At 47.9% G+C, this 16,741-nt stretch overlaps 1 protein-coding gene across 1 annotated transcript in view; it reads right to left on the bottom strand.

Moving 5' to 3' along the window:
* Positions 1-14,973, bottom strand: part of UBE2H (ubiquitin conjugating enzyme E2 H) — a 61,920-nt gene extending 46,947 nt beyond the window's left edge. Inside the window, exon 1 of the mRNA XM_081023301.1 lies at positions 14,580-14,973. Within this exon, the coding sequence (XP_080879427.1) occupies positions 14,580-14,632 (53 nt within the window). The 5' untranslated portion in view covers positions 14,633-14,973. The remainder of the gene's footprint in view (positions 1-14,579) is intronic.
* Between the last annotated feature and the right edge of the window lie 1,768 nt (positions 14,974-16,741).

Genomic DNA, 16,741 nt, shown 5'->3' on the forward strand with positions numbered 1-16,741 from the left:
AGAAGGCACACTGGGACTCACCACCTCAGCCAAAACACAAGTGACTGGTGACATCAATAGCACGTCGGACACAAATTAATCTGACTTTGATCTTGAAGTTCAGCAACAATGAGGACCCAAGTTATCCTTGCTGAAATGCACAGGAGCCCTACAAATCGGAATATTTACATTTAGAGCAATATTTACAATTAGAGCAAATGGCTTGCTCTATTACAAGGTGTGGGGTAAATAAATCAAACAGTCTTGGCTAGACGAAAAATCGGTGGCGTGACAGCACTGAAGAATTTCAGGTATCAGAGCCAAGAAAAAAACTGGCTGAAGTTGTGGCTGCACCATCTCGGGCACATCCTATGAAATAGCAGCATCTATTTGGCTGTGGGACAGGTTCTCAGAGGCACACGGAAGAAGACCATCACCCTGAGCATTTTCTGATTTCAAGTACTCTGCTAGGATCAGTCAAACGACCTAACAGAAGCAGTAAAAAGGAAAGAATTAGTTGCGCACGCGAGAGACACCCAGTGAGTGCTTTGTGTCCTCGTTGTATACCAAGAGTCCACAAGAAAACAAGAAACAATAGCAGCAGGGGGGTTGCACACGGACAATAAAGGTATACAAGGTCCTGGTAAAACACACACACACACACACACACACACACACACACACACTGTACAGCCATATCCAGTCTTCACAAGCAATTCAGTAAACAGTGCCTTTTCATCTTTCTTGCCAAGAGAATGGGCAAAGGTCCAGGAAATTAAGAGAGAAAACAGCCTACTCAGTTCTAAGCAATTTCTCCTCTTCTCACCCCATATTCTCAGATACACCTCTGGATCCCCAAGAAAGGGAAAACCCACTGGGTAGGTTCAAAAGGGCTTCACTGGTTGCCCTGTGTACAAGTTGCAAACACGGGACGCCTTTTGTTTAAGTCCCCTTTAATTATGACGTGTGGTCAAGCGCGATTTCAGGAGAGCACAAAGATTAACAGGTGCAAAGAATGTAGTTACTTAGCAACAGGCAGCCACTGCCCCACGGCCAGCCCAGAGCCTCCCCTTTCGATATCAGGAGGGCCCCTCCTCCAATTGCCAGTTTCCATTGTTTTTGCAAAGTTGAATGAAAATGAAGCCGGGTCAGGAAAAGAAATCAGCTGGAGGGCTTCCGAGTCGTTCAGCCAGTCTAGTCCAGTGGATACAGAGACAGACTTGAACCTGCGAGACCTGGGCTTTCAAGTTCGGATTTTTAAAAAATAATAATTAAATCAAAGCATGGCTATGATCAATATACTCCCCGTGGTAGCTATAAATGGAGCATCCATATGTAGGGTATGTGCCCTCTCCATTTCTCCCCACAATGTTTGGAAAGAACAAGAAATGGTTGTGAGCTTCCCGGGAGCAACTGGCTAGTAGGATGCTGAACTAAGTGGACTTACATCTGGTCCAGTCCAGGAAGATTAACTAAGTCCCACCTCTGCCACCGCACCCCCTGTCTATCAGATGAGAACATGGACTGCCTCACTGAGTTATTGAGAAGGTGCAATAAAAGACTGCACATTGCAAATGTTGGAGTTGGGGAGGAGTTATTGGGTTTGGAGAGGGACGGTTCTTGTTTTTATTATGAGTGTTGTGTTTTTATCTTGTATTTTTATACTGTGAACTGTCCTGAGATATATGGATGAAGGGTGGCATAAAAATAAAATATAAAATAAAATAAGTAAATAGAAGGCAGCAGTAATAATTGTCTTGTTCAGTAGCCAATAAGGGCCAAAGAGCAACAATTTTCAGAAGTGTTCATCACACTGGTTCAAGGAGGGTGGTTAATCTGGTTCCTTCTGTACAGAGCCTTTTCAGCCACAGCCTTCAGTATTCTTCCATCACAAGAGCTTTGCAGGAAGAAATGAAGAATTCACCCTGAGCACCCGAGAAAGTAATCTAAACATACACCCCCAAGCAAAGGCTACAGGAAGCACAAAACTTGAGTCCTCAGCTTTGATTTCTAGCAATGTGGGGAAACCTTGTGGGAATTTTGCTACAGATACGCACTCTTGAGACTTCACTTGGCAGCAAGTCCACAGAGCTCTTCAGAGGAAATGGGTCGACTTGCTTCCGAGATGTTGCAACGTGAGTGGGGGCTGCCTGCCCAAGTCACCCCATCACACAGAGACACCCTGAAACCTTGGTCTTGGCCCCCACCCAATGCTGTTTTGGAGGAGAAACGAGTACTGTAACCCAGCTTTCTGACTCAAGTTATTATTGCTACTCGCAAGCAGCACCTGGGGTTTTAAGGGTTGCAACACTCCCCATTTCTTTATTGTGAACTTGCACAAAGCTTAATAATCTGTCATCATTTATTCTGTATTTAAGCAAGGGCAATTGACGACCCAAAACCTCCAGCTCTTGAGGCTACTGGGCGTTTTTACAAGCCAAACCATTTGCATTCGGTTCACTACCTTAGATTATCAAATACCGTACTGGCCCGAATATAAGACGTACCCGCAAATAAGCTGCATCTTTAAAATTCAAGGCTTATTTGGGGGTGAGGCCCATCTCCCGGCTCTACTGCCCTGACGGGGGGCCGGCGCCGGCTTCCGAGTGTGCTGCACACTCGCCTTCTAACACTACCGCCTCCCGGCACTCCCTCCACAAGCCGGTGTCGGGGGAGGCTTGAGAGCGGCCGGCGGACTGCCGCCATCACCCCACACTCTGGGCTGTTTCCTTTGGGGGGGGGGAGACATGCCGCCTTCCCGGCAGCGTAAGATTGCAAATATAAGCCGCACTGTAACTTTTCACTGTCAGAATTGGGGGGGGGGAGGGGAGTGCGGCTTATATTCGGGCCAATACGGTATATTAGTATCTCTAGCTACATGGGGGGGGGGGACGCGGGTGGCGCTTTGGGTTACACCACAGAGCCTAGGACTTGCCGATCAGAAGGTCAGCGGTACGAATCCCCACGATGGGGTGAGTTCCCGTTGCTCGGTCCCTGCTCCTGCCAACCTAGCCGCTCAAAAGCACGTCAAAGTGCAAGTAGATAAATAGGTACTGCTCCAGCAGGAAGGTAAACGGCGTTTCCGTGTGCTGCTCTGGTTCTCCAGAAGCGGCTTAGTCATGCTGGCCACAGACCCGGAAGCTGTATGCCGGCTCCCTCGGCCAGTAAAGCGAGATGAGCGCCGCAACCCCAGACTCGTTCGCGACTGGACCTAATGGTCAGGGGTCCCTTTACCTTTAGCTACATGGGAAGTGCGTTTTAGTTAAGCAGTCACCATCTTTCAGTCTGGCCTGGTGAACAAAATATGTATATAGCTTGAAAACCTGCACACTCCCGAACAGGGCCATTTAAAAACAACACACACATACAAATGCAATTTCATTTCACCTTGTTATAGCTCCCTTGTTCTCTAGATCAACTGTGACAATATCACATTAAAATCTGCTGTGGGCACATCCCTGCCTAGAGTCCTCCCACCCCCACCCCCAATTAATGAGAGCCAAGGGCACACAGCACTTGAAAAAAGTGCAGTTCTGGCACCCAGGCCTTCAGATTAATGATCAACTTGGGGCCCCCCAATTACCACTGGTAGAACAATGGTTCAGCTTATAAGCTCTGGCAGACGCAGCCCTATCTTATTGGGTACCCACAATGACGGGAGTCTAAACTACTCTTTTCTAGAAATCTCTCCCTCCCCAAAAAACCCCCTCTAGTGCTTCAAAAACCTTACCATATTGTTGACCAAAGGTCACCACACTGTGACCGTGCCCCGACTACTGGCGCTGGAGCTGGCAAAGCCGTTTGACATCCGCAGCCTGAGAGCAAGAGCGCGTCTTAGCAAAACCACTCCAACATCATTATGCGAGGCATGGGAAAAGCCACCATAATAGCAACAGGGTAAGGACACAGAAAACTTCAAGGCCTCACTTTCATGAATAGGCCTTTCAGGAGTCTCTCTTTAGTGAGCTCAGCTATTTCTCCCTCTCTTCTCTCACCCCCCCCCATTCCCCCCCACCTTAACACAGCTACATTAGCAATAACAGAAGCCAAGCCGCTGAGCTTTGCAATCAGGTCCCGGGACTTAAAGAGGATGTTACCTCTGAAGTTTCACAGGCAACGAAACGCAATCCAGAGACCCTAAAGAGATGCAAGACAAATACTTCCACGAAGTGGGTCATCTAACTAGTATTAAACTGGTTTTTTTTAATAATTCCCACCACTGCTCCAGAACAACTCATGTTTATACACAGGCAAGGTAGTGAGTGGGACACGGGTGGCGCTGTGGGTTAAACCATAGAGCCTAGGACTTGCTGATCAGAAAATCGGTGGTTCGAATCCCCGCGATGGGGTGAGCTCCCGTTGCTCTGTCCCTGCTCCTGCCAACCTAGCAGTTCGAAAGCACCTCAAAGTGCAAGTAGATAAATAGGTACCCCTCCGGCAGGAAGGTAAACGGCGTTTCCGTGCGCTGCTCTGGTTCGCCAGAAGCGGCTTAGTCATGCTGGTCATATGACCCAGAAGCTGTACGCCGGCTCCCTTGGCCAGTAAAGCGAGATGAGCGCTGCAACCCCAGAGTCGGCCACGACTGGACCTAATGGTCAGGGGTCCCTTTACCTTTAAGGTAATGAGTGCCCTCTTAAGGAGCAGCGGCTCCCCAAATCACTAGGTCCATCAGGAGAGGGCAGTTTGATTGAGCTGCAAAGTCATCGACACAGCCAACTTCAAATGCTTTACAAAAGGCATGACCAAAGTCCGTTTTGGGGGCCTGATCCGGCCCGCTGGTCGATTTAATCGTGTGGCAGTATATGTCCTGGGGTGAAATCCTAAAAAAAGCCCCACAACTTTGGTTGGCCCTCACGCATGTTCACTTCATCAAATGTGGCCCTCTTTGGAAAAAGTTTGGGCATCCCTGCTTTACAAGCTTAGAGGCAGATTTCGCATCGTAACCAGAGCCTAACTGGTATAAGGGCTCTGAGCAGCACAAACGCCTACGCTTTTTAAAAAATGTGTAATTGATTGTTTTATTTTTTTAATGGTAAGGCAACAGTGCACTTGATCTGTTTAATCAATGAGACTTGGGCTTAACTGTCTCCATTCCAAGCTATTTAATTCCAGTTCGGTCTTTCCTAGTTTTCAGGAGCCATACGGGTAATACCAGAACAAAACAAATCTCCACTTCACCCACTGCTCTCAGGCTAAGCCACAAGTCCAAACTTTTCTGCTTGTTCTTATCAGCACTACTCGCTTCTCTGTGGCACCCAGGGAAATCCACTGAATTATTCACCAGGAATCTGTCCTGTCCCCATTGCCCATGACCATGTTTGTGAGCTCTGCAGAATGGAACAACTCCCTTCCCCCAGGGATTCACCCTCGTCCTCAGTTTGATAAAGGAATGGCTACACCACGGAATAATCCAAATTCTAGCTCACCGGCAATAGGGCACTGCATGGACAACAAGTCTCTCTTTCGGAGAGGTTTCCTGACTTAAGTGACCTCGCTAACACGCCCCCAACAAGCTTCCAAATCGTTCCTTGGAAGAAGCCTGACCACCACTTGCTTAGAGAAGTAAACATCAAGGGATGGATCTACAGACAGCTTCCGGCCCCAGTAAATGCAAACAGAAAATGGCAGGCGTTCTTTACATCTCTCCTTACCAAGAGACAGGAGTCTGATGCTGCCACCACATCTTGCATGTGAGCCTCTCAAAGTCATCATCTGCCAACAAGTCGGTGAGTGGTTAGACCCGGCATGTTAATTCTTAATGCATAAGAATAAAACAGGGTAAAAATACTGTGTGGTCAAGCCAGCTTTCAACCCATCCACTAGAAAGAATATTAGGATATTAGTGGTCATGGATTTTGAGTCCAATCTGCAATTACTTGTTATTATGATGATTATTGTTATTTATTAAATTTGTATACTGCTTTTCATCTGTAGATATCAGGGTGGTTCACAGCAAACATCATTCAACTTGAGCTGTGCAACTCTTTCGGTGAGTAACGGCTTAGCTAGGGACCCTTCAATTCCAACTGGTTTACAAAACCCCCACAAAAAAACCAACAGATTTCATATCTCTGAAATCTGCTTAATGCATTAATTGCACTAACTCAATTCTTGCTTTCAGCTCTACTGGTTAATTAAGTTGAATCCACACAAACAAGCCCTTATTATAAGACAGACCAGAATGAAAAGCTTGCTAAGGCCTTGTCTTGCAAGCTGTTCTAAGCCAATTCATATTAGGCAGCTCCAGCACCACATAACCATTTTAATGATATTATAAGTAGATGCAGCACTCTTTCAAGTCTGCGTTACAAGACTAAGCTTCAATGGGCTATGCAATCAAACTGACAAAGCAACAATGAGACAGTGAATTTAAAATCAAAGCCCTGTGCCTTCCACACAAGCAAGGAACTCAGCACAGCCTAGTAAGTTTATTTCTGAAAGCAACAAGGTAAGATCTTGGAAAGCTATCGTTTATGCACAGCGGATATCACATAAGCAATTAATCAACATGCTCAGGCAACTCATTAATTGCAGATTAAAAATATGAATTTTTAATCACAGCTGTCCCTCTGTGAAATGGTGTTCAATGCTTATGATATTGTTGTAAACAATGACTCAGATAATACAGTTAAGATTTGCCACGTTATATGTGATTTGCCTGCGTCTGGCCAAGAAAAAATGGATTTAAATGACTTAAATTAAAACCACCAAAACAAATCCTTACTTGGGCTATTCCATGAAACAAACTATAAGCTTTTAAAATTGCCTGGTATATATAACCTATGCAAATTGCAGTTCATTTAAACATCGGTATTTTCAAAATGAGATATGGAGGCTCCAGTGTTTATGGAAGGTATTCATAACCAGAATTCTGAATACTTTGGGGTTTTCTGCAGCTACAGAGTGACATGGTTATTTTCCTGGATAAAATAAAAATAAAGAATGGATTGCAAAGTGTGACTCACTCAAAACTGTGAGTTAAGAGGGGTATCTTGTGTCACCACAATCAACTACAGCACCACACAAGGGTGGGAGGTGGGGGGAATCTGAACATTAATTCTGAACACCTCAACTGTGACGAAGCCTTCAAAGGATGTTTCACACATATGACTCCCCCCCCCCAATCTTTCCTTTCCCCAGCTTTGCATCTGTTCATAAAAGGAGACCCAACACAACAAGAAGCATTCCACCAAGTTTCTAACTTTGCATTCTGAATCAGGAGATTTCCAGAGCTGACTACCCTATAACAACCAGGATAAGTTATTTTTTCAGTAAACTGCTTCCTGTTCCATGGCTTCTTTGTTCATCCGAAAACTTCAGCATAACACTGCCTTTGAAGCCAGACAGTTTGTTTGCTTTAAATGCCATGGATGTACCCTGAGAGCTTTGAAAGCCAAAACGAATCGAAGTCTGTACATACCGAAGACCTTGTTGTCTGGGCAGGAATTTAACAGCTGTTAAATGCTGGGGCTACGCAGGTATGGGATTTGGGGGGGGGGTATTTTATATTCATCCTATATATAATCCAGCATGGGTTAAAAATTAATATGCAAAAAAGATTTCGCTTCATTTAATATGGGTCCCAATTTTAGTGTCAGAGACTGGGACCAGCGAGATCTGGCATGGGTTGGTCACCATCTTTCAGCTTAATCTATCTCCGTATGCAAGGATAAGATTAGGAAGATCTTGTATGTCTTGAGCAACTTGGAGGAAAGGGAAGAGATGAATATAAGAAACCTGGGCAATGCAACAGCAACCAGTGTTCATGCTAGAGCCTAGCCTAGGTTCTCACCAGGGCAATAAACGTGCGCCTGGGTTGCATTTCGTACCATTTCAGATGGAGACTCGCGTGACTCAACGACTCTCCGTTCAAGAGATTCCCTTCACAAAGAAACGAGCATATCAGGTAAAAGAATTTTAGTCTACCTTCTCCCCCCAAACAGTAGTTTTCTATGTGAAGGGGTTTTTGTTTGTACTGAGCAGCATCAAACCATTTCTGGTCTGAAATATACCACTCAGACACATATTTAGCACCTCACAGAGAACGAGGCCTCACTGTATTAGAGAACTGTGAAGTTCAGATATGACAGAGCCATCAACCCCACCCAAAATATTTCACACACGCTTCCTTAGAAATCTAAGTCCCCTGAAGGGGGAAGGGAGCTTCCTCTGCTCCTAACTGATCGAGATACTTCCAAGCAGAGAAGCAATGGATTAGGCTGCACAACCACAAACCGTGTTTTAAGTATATATTATAGTTAATCCAAGGGATGCGGGTGGCGCTGTGGGTAAAACCTCAGCGCCTAGGACTTGCCGATCGCATGGTCGGCGGTTCGAATCCCCGCGGCGGGGTGCGCTCCCGTCGTTCGGTCCCAGCGCCTGCCAACCTAGCAGTTCGAAAGCACCTCCGGGTGCAAGTAGATAAATAGGGACCGCTTACCAGCGGGAAGGTAAATGGCGTTCCGTGTGCTGCGCTGGCTCGCCAGATGCAGCTTGTCATGCTGGCCACGTGACCCGGAAGTGTCTGCGGACAGCGCTGGCTCCCGGCCTATAGAGTGAGATGAGCGCACAACCCTAGAGTCTGGCAAGACTGGCCCGAACGGGCAGGGGTACCTTTACCTTTATAGTTAATCCAACACGCTGACCTGCCGCAAGTGTATAAATGCCAAGTGAAATTAGTACCAACGTTTTAGATTACAGGAAAAGGCAGCTAAAAAACTTGCCCAAGCTTATCAAGCAAGTCTGTGGCATACACAAAGTCTGAATCCAGGTTTCTCTAGTCCACCCAAGCTCAACACAAGCACACAATTTATGGAGTGTCGTGTTTCCTGTGTTCTCTTTTCAAGGCTGTAGGTATTTTTTTCTGGACACAGTGCTGATGTTGGGGAAGCTGCAGCAAAGGATCTGAGGGAATTCTGCTGGAATTGGAGATGCCACAGGTGTATCAGACATAATACAGATTTCATGGCAGAAAGACCTCTAGTTGCAGTTTGGTATTCAATATTAACTACAGTGGTACCTCGGGTTAAGAACTTAATTCATTCTGGAGGTCTGTTCTTAACCTGAAACTGTTCTTAACCTGAAGCACCACTTTAGCTAATGGGGCCTCCTGCTGCCACTGCTGCACGATTTCTGTTCTCATCCTGAAGCAAAGTTCTTAACCTGAGGTACTATTTCTGGGTTAGTGGAGTCCGTAACCTGAAGCATCTGTAACCAATAATTTATACAGCCTTTATACCACTGTACCAATAAGCATCTGTAACCAATAATTTATACAGCCTTTTGGATTCACTGCTAGTAATTTATTCAATCTTTTAGATTCCCAGAGCACATTTCAACCTTTTAACCATTTGCCCTTGCAAAAATTGTGTGTTCGCTCTCGCCCATTTTATGGAGGGGGTTACCAAGACCAAGAAACTGTCTCGTCCAAAACTACCCCAGAGATGAGACATGAGCCTCCAGCTCCCATAATCCACATCCAATCTCTCTATTCATAGGCTTTGACATGGCCACTCTTCTGGAATTTGGTTCTCTATAGCCAACGCAGCATAATTCTGCAAGCAGCGATACATTCCCAGCTGCCAATGTGAGCTCCCCCCCCCCCATTTCCATATCCAAGGCCAGTTCAAGAGTGTGGAGTTACTTCCACACCTCTCCATTTCATCACATGTGGCACGGCTTCTTTGCCACAGAACTGCTAGCCCTATTCTGAGGCAGGCTTAGCATCACGCTAGGTGCCCCATTTTCAAGCTCGCAAAAACAAACCCAGAATCTTGCACCACCTTTCCATTAGTTGTGGAACTCTCTGACCGTTTGATTCCTCTGCAAGCGACCAAGTCAATGAGGCCCAATATATATACAGTGGTACCTCAGGTTACAGACGCTTTGGGTTACAGACGCTTCAGGTTACAGACTCCACTAACCCAGAAATAGTACCTCGGGTTAAGAACTTTGCTTCAGGATAAGAACAGAAATCGTGCTCTGGCGGTGCGGCGGCAGCAGGAGGCCCCATTAGCTAAAGTGGTGCTTCAGGTTAAGAACAGTTTCAGGTTAAGAACAGACCTCCGGAACGAATTAAGTTCTTAAACCGAGGTACCACTGTACAATATATATTTAAAGACCAGCCTGAGTCCCCAGGAGAAGGGCAAAAATAAACTAAATAAACCGTATCGTGGTGCTGGTTCAGACTGGGGAAGTTAAAGGCACACTACTGCTGTGACCCAGAGGTATTTTAAGATTGTTAAGAGTAAACTGCTGAACTGTCATTCAGCCCAAACTTTAGACTGCCTCAAAAATCATTGCAAGCCTGGGGGGGGGGGGGCGGTGGAGAAACCAAACCCTGTCCCACCCCTGGCAGCCAGTCATGTCCCTTGGATTAACATGAGTTTGGATTAACCGCGACCTCCTTTTGCTTGCAGGACACTTTTCTTCCTTTCCTGCGCCAAGCAACCCCTTGACCCGGCACAGATTGTCCCGCTCTCTCCTCTCCAAAGCCTTCCAGCCCAGGCCTCCCCCTTCCCAGCCCCCACGCTCCTGAATATAAACACACTCTTGTCACACACTCCATCAGCTGTTTGGGTTGCTCCGCCCAAGCCTCAGTTTCCGGGTAGTAACAGAACAGCCAATCGGCTGACTCGCAGGCTCTGTCCGGAGGCCTTTTGCCTGCAAACACTTTTCCAAAACAAGCAGTCCCTGGGTTCTTTCGGAGCAAGAAGGGAAGCTAAGAACCATAAAAAAATAAAAATAAAGGGGGTGCTAGAAAGAGGAGAGAGGCATTCCTCCAGATTTGGAACTTTAAAAGGTCACACACTAAGGTCACTGATGCCAGTTCTTGGAGATTTATGAAAGGCACCCTAGCCAGGACTAGAAAGGTGTTGAGAGTTGTCGTTGTTTTTTATATTAAAAACCCCCAACACATTCTATTAGTAACTCTGCAATGCAAGAAAGGAACTCAACAACAAGTCAGCAAAGACAAAAAAAAAAAAAAAAAGGCTGGAGCTGCGATTCCCCCCCACAAGGTTGAAATGCAACACACACAAGCTTCTCATTTCTTTCAAAGGTTTGCACAACGTTTAGAGAAGCGTCCAAAAAAGCAACCGAGTGACTCAGAGTTTCAGATCACCGTCATGCAATTACCAAGAGGAGGTTCATTTCTTTTTAGCTAGGCATGCTAACAACTCACCCATGTAATACAGGACATTGGCCAACCAACCTCTCCCTCTCTGGGTTGCACAGATGTGAGTACACAAGGCCAAAACAGGGGTGGGGGAATGACAGAAGCACCACCACCCCACCCCACCAAACCTGTCAGAGCAGTTAAGTCGACAGCTCCAGACACTTTCTGTGGGGCCATGCCTTCGCTCCCCACCCTATATCCCCAAGTTAGTTAGAGGCTGCAAATCAAGATGAGAGGCAAAGAGGTACCGGTACTTTGAAAGCAGGAGAGGCAGTCCTACAAGTAGCAGCAGCATACAAGGGACACAGGTTGAGGAAAGAGGCATCGACTGGAAGCCACCGGAAGGTGCGCTGGGCTCCCTCCGCCTCCAGATTCCAGTGAGCAAACTTCATACATAAATTAAGGCTGCTCTCCTAAGCACAAAATGACTTGGGAGTAACCCCCCCCCCCCCAATGAAAGCAACACAGACTTCCAAGTAAACAGTGAGGACTAGGCTGGGTCACAGTTGCTGTGGCCTGCATACCCAAAACACTGACTGTACAGATGCCAAAGGAAAGCCACAGGAAACAAAAAGACCTATTTGTTCATCACACTCACAGGACAAACTGGTCCACATCACTTAAAATACCAGGAATGATAATAAGAACTCTGGTTTGAGGCCTTTTTTTAGCTGTTTAGTTTGTTTCTTTTGTCAAACAGAAGGATCGGCAGCTAACCATGAACCGGAGAGGAATGCCAGGCTATTCGCTTTTCTCCTATCCACCATCAAATTAAATAGCAACCACAGTACCAATAAGCCAAATGAAGTCATTTTTTAGAAAAAGAGAGAAAAACAACCCCTGCTCTTTGTCTCCTAAAATGCTATGATCTTTCAACATGCCAGCTACCAAGTGAACAGAAAGTGGGGGTGGGGGAGGCAAAAAAGAAAAAGGATACATTACCAGGAGGTCACAGTGGGCCTCATCGCTCCATAATCCGGCTGCCTTTTCAAAATTTATAAATAATGAGAATCTCTCTTTTTTTTTGTCACTGAACAGCTGGAGTTCTATCTAGCTTCCCCTCAAACCAGTAAAAATTAACCATCGAATGAAGTTTGTATCCGAGGAACGATATGTCATGCATATGCAACTGAAGCAGAGGATAAAAATAGCTTTGATTCCACAGCAATCACATGCCACTTCCTATTTATTAAAAACAACATTTTTAAAGGGGGAATCTATAGACAGTTATCAAACACAGGCTTTGTGCTTTTAAAAATGTACAGACAGTTAAGCAAGAGACCGGGGAACTCGCTGTGCAGCGTCAACAATTGACTATAATAATTTCACCCCAGCAGGCCTAATCTAAACAAGTTTGTTTATCTCTGGAAACTAAATGCTATTTGTAACCCTCTCACCCTTCTACATAGTTAATTCCTTCCCGATTAAATTCTCCTGGGGGAGGTTAACACATTCAATAAACATATCTGAATGCATTTCAGTTGGCTATGTCAACGCCAACCCATCTTTCCTTCCCTCCCCACCACCTGATAAACAGAACTATTAATAAACCTATTCTATACGCAAATTCACTGCACTATTTCAGAAGCTTCACAATCTTCAAATATGCACACAGGGAGAAGGTAACATTCTACTGAGAGGCAAGAACAAAACATAATTTGGAAAACAAAAACAGATCCTTTACGAAGGGATAAAGGAAAATCTTCACCGAACTGAAGTGTTACATAAACAAAACCAGCAGCACAAAAAAGGAAAAATGGGTGATGGATTTCTACGGCATTTCGATTCTTTTTCTCCACTATTACTACTTCAATGTTGTTCTCCAGGTGCTCCCACCCGCACTAACTGCCCCCCCCAGCTGCCATCAGAAGCTTCCCGAACAGCATACTAAAACTGGATTGAGTAAATAGTAACACACCACCAGAAGCTGATCACTGGATTGCTAACTGTCAACAACTACCCTCCCTTCTCCCCCCAGCTAAATCTGGCCCATTGCCCCCCACCCCACAAAGCATGTATTAATTCTGGTTGGGGAGGGGGAAAGAGAGCACATCTGAATCAGTGTGTGTAGAGGGAGTTGTATTATTATTCAAGCATTGTCACAATACCTGAAAGGGGGAGCACTGACTCTGGTCACAATCATTAGTGAGGCAGACAGAGAATAAGTGCTTCTCCCCCCCCCCCCCACTGCCTATATTGTTTCCCTACGAAAATATTTTGGGATTCCTCTCCCAAGACAAAGGGGATTTATTTATTGAAGGCAACAAGGGGTTCTGACCACCCCAAGAGAGTCTGGCTTTAGACACAGGCCTCTACAGACCAGAGAGCAGCCCCCCCCCCAATCCGCCAAAAGAACCAGTTTCTTTGGGGAGAGAGAAGAAAGAACGGATTTGAAGAGGTCTATATTTGGGGGCAAGGAAGAGGGGGTAGGAAATGAGTTCCTGAACCCCCCATAAAAAAAATACTAGAATAAAAAGTCCCCAATTGTGTTCTCATTTCTCAAAAGGGGGTGTCTAAAGGCCTCATTTTACCTAAAAATGAGATATCCCTTCAATGGTATGATGGCGTTGTTGGGGTTTTTGGGGGGAGGGAAGAAAAGATTTTGCTCTGCCTATACCTGGGGTGCCTCATCTCTCTCCTCCCCCCATTTCCTAGAGCTCAACAAGAACAAAAAAAATCACCTGGAGCTGCTAAAATTTACTACTCTCCAGGAGTTGCAAGTCTCTTCCCCTACGCTAAGATTATTGGGGTGCCCTCACTCTCCAACCCTATTCTAAACATTTTACTCTGGAGAAGGCTGCTTTCTTCTAATGGTGGTGGTGGGAATAATTCTATTCTCCTGCTGGTGAAAAGGAGAGGGAAGGGCTTTTCCTCCCGAACCCCCATATTCCAGGAAAGCCTTTGTACACTCCTCAGTTCTAAGGGGTCCGTGATTCTGCACCCCTCACCTGGAACTGGAGGCAGAGAAAGGGAGAGAAGCAAAGCGGAACAGAACAGAAACAATAACCGTTCATCTATTCTCTGCAATGGAATAGGCATTTATCTTCAGCAAGTGGAGGGCACTGCCCCCCACCCACCCCCAAAAAGTACCTGCTTTCTCCCCATCATTCCTTGGCCTTGTGGAGGAAGGAAACCTATTCTCTAGACCCCCACCCACCAATATGAAGTTCTATTTAAGACACCCAGTCCAGTTTTTTTGAGGGGGGCCCCTGTCTCTTCCTGCCCCCCCCCACCATTCCAACAAAGTCTTCATTTATCTCCTTATTCCTGCCTCTCACTAACTGCCCCTCAAGTGTGTGTGTGGTGGGGGGGGTGTCTGTATCTTGCTCCCCAAGACATTCCAGAATGGGGGGCTGCCCCCCATTTTACCTGCCTTTGCCGCCCCCCCTCACAACCCCCCCCCCCACTCTCCAGGTAAGGATACAGCTTGACCACGTCGGTGTCCATCCGCCTCTTGCCCGGGCTGGGGGAGGACATGGTGGCCCCCCGGCCGGCGGCCCCTCCCGGGCGGAGTCTGGAGCTGCCTCTCTTGTCCTGTCAGGACCCCTTTTCCGCTGGGGGAGGTGGGGGGGCGCTTCAGGAGGTGGGGGTCCGAGCCCCGCTCTGCGCCTGCGCGGAGGCCTCTCCCCCCCCCCGCCGCCCGAGCCCTTTTCGCCTCCGCGGCCCCTCCCTTCACGAGCCGGCTCTTCCTGCCCCGCGGGCTTCCCCCCTCCTCCGCGCCTCTCCTCAGCCTCAGCTTCCTGACCCCCCTCACAGCTTCCTGCGCCCTCCCGCTCCCGGATTGCTGCTCCTGCTCCGGCCGCTGCCTCGGCTCTGCCGAAGCCTCTCTCTGGACCCCTGACGTCACCCACAGTGACCTCACCGAACAGCCCGCTCCGGATTGGACGCGGCCCCGAGTGACGCGAAGAGACGCGCCGGGCCCCGCCCCGCAAGCCCGCCTCCCTCGCCGCTCGGCATGCCGGGAGGTGTAGTCCGCCGGGCCTGAGGCGAAGTCGGGCAGCTGAGGCGAAGGAGAAGCTGCCCGCCGCGTTATTAGGCCCGCCGACTGGTTCGGCCGCTAGAGGGTTCGAGCCCCCGCTTCCCACCCCAGGGCCTGGCTTTTTAAATTAAGCCCACATGACCATTTCTCCCGGCGGAGGTTCATGTCTGAATGCCGTTCTCTGGGCGCCAAGGCTCGGCCCTGGATGTGAGGGCATCTGAGCATGTGCAGAGCGCTTTGCAGGGCGGCGCTCCACAAATGGCAGGCTTGAGGCCCGGAGCCTGTTTTCATTAACTGAGAGCCAGTGGTGGTGCGGTGGTTGGAGTGAGCGACTAGGACCTGGGAGAGGTCTGGGTTCGAATCCCCACCACTAGGCCGTGAAGCTGATGGATGGTCACAGCCTCTCAGCCTGTGGGTTGTCGTGCTCTACCAACTGAGCCAGGCAGAGGCAGATCCCATGATCCCTGCTAACAGGACCAGTGGTCAGGCATGATGGGAGGCGCAGGTCAATTCTGTGTTCAGGGCGGCTGTCTACCAGCTCCATCTGGTACGCAGGATGAGACCCTCCCTGCCCGCAGACTGTCTCACCAGAGTGGTGCATGCTCTGGTTATCTCCCGCTTGGACTACTGCAATGCGCTCTATGTGGGGCTACCTTTGAAGGTGACCCGGAAACTACAACTAATCCAGAATGCAGCAGCTAGACTGGTGACTGGGAGCGGCTGCTGAGACCACATAACACCAGTCCTGAAAGATCTACATTGGCTCCCAGTACGTTTCCAAGCACAATTCAAAGTGTTGGTGCTGACCTTGAAAGCCCTAAACGGCCTCAGTCCAGTAGACCTGAAAGAGCGGTGAAGGTCCTGTGTGAGCATCTAAAGGCTGTTGGAGGATGGATGGCGGCTAACAGATTGAGGTTGAATCCTGACAAGACAGAAGTACTGTTATAGGGGAACAGGGGGCGGGTGGGTGTGGAAGACTCCCTGGTCCTGAATGGGGCAACTCTGCCCCTGAAGGACTAGGTGCGCAGCCTGGGAGTCATTCTGGACTCACAGCTGTCCATGGAGGCGCAGGTTAATTATGTGTCCAGGGCAGCTGTTTATCAGCTCCATCTGGTATGCAGGATGAGACCTTACCTGCCCGGAGACCATCTGGCCAGAGTGGTGCATGCTCTGGTTATCTCCCCCTTGGAGTACTGCAGTGCGCTCTATGTGGGGCTACCTTTGAAGGTGACCCAGAAACTACAACTAATTCAAAATGCGGCAGTTAGACTGGTGACTGGGAGCGGCCGCCGAGACCACATACCAGTCTTGAAAGACCTACATTGGCTCCCAGTATGTTTCCAAGCACAATTCAAAGTGTTGGTGCTGACCTTGAAAGCCCTAAATGGTCCAGTATATCTGAAGGAGTGTCTCCACCCGCATCGTTCTGCCTGGACACTGAGGTCCAGCTCCAAGGGCCTTCTGGCAGTTCCGTCGCTGAGAGAAGCCAAGTTACAGCGAACCAGGCAGAGGGCCTTCTCGGTAGTGGCACCCGCCCTGTGGAACGCCCTCCCACCAGATGTCAAAGAGAACAACAACTACCAGACTTTTAGAAGACATCTGAAGGC

This window comes from Podarcis pityusensis (genome assembly GCF_964106645.2).
Source record: "Podarcis pityusensis genome assembly, chromosome: 10".
Lineage (NCBI taxonomy): Eukaryota > Metazoa > Chordata > Lepidosauria > Squamata > Lacertidae > Podarcis > Podarcis pityusensis.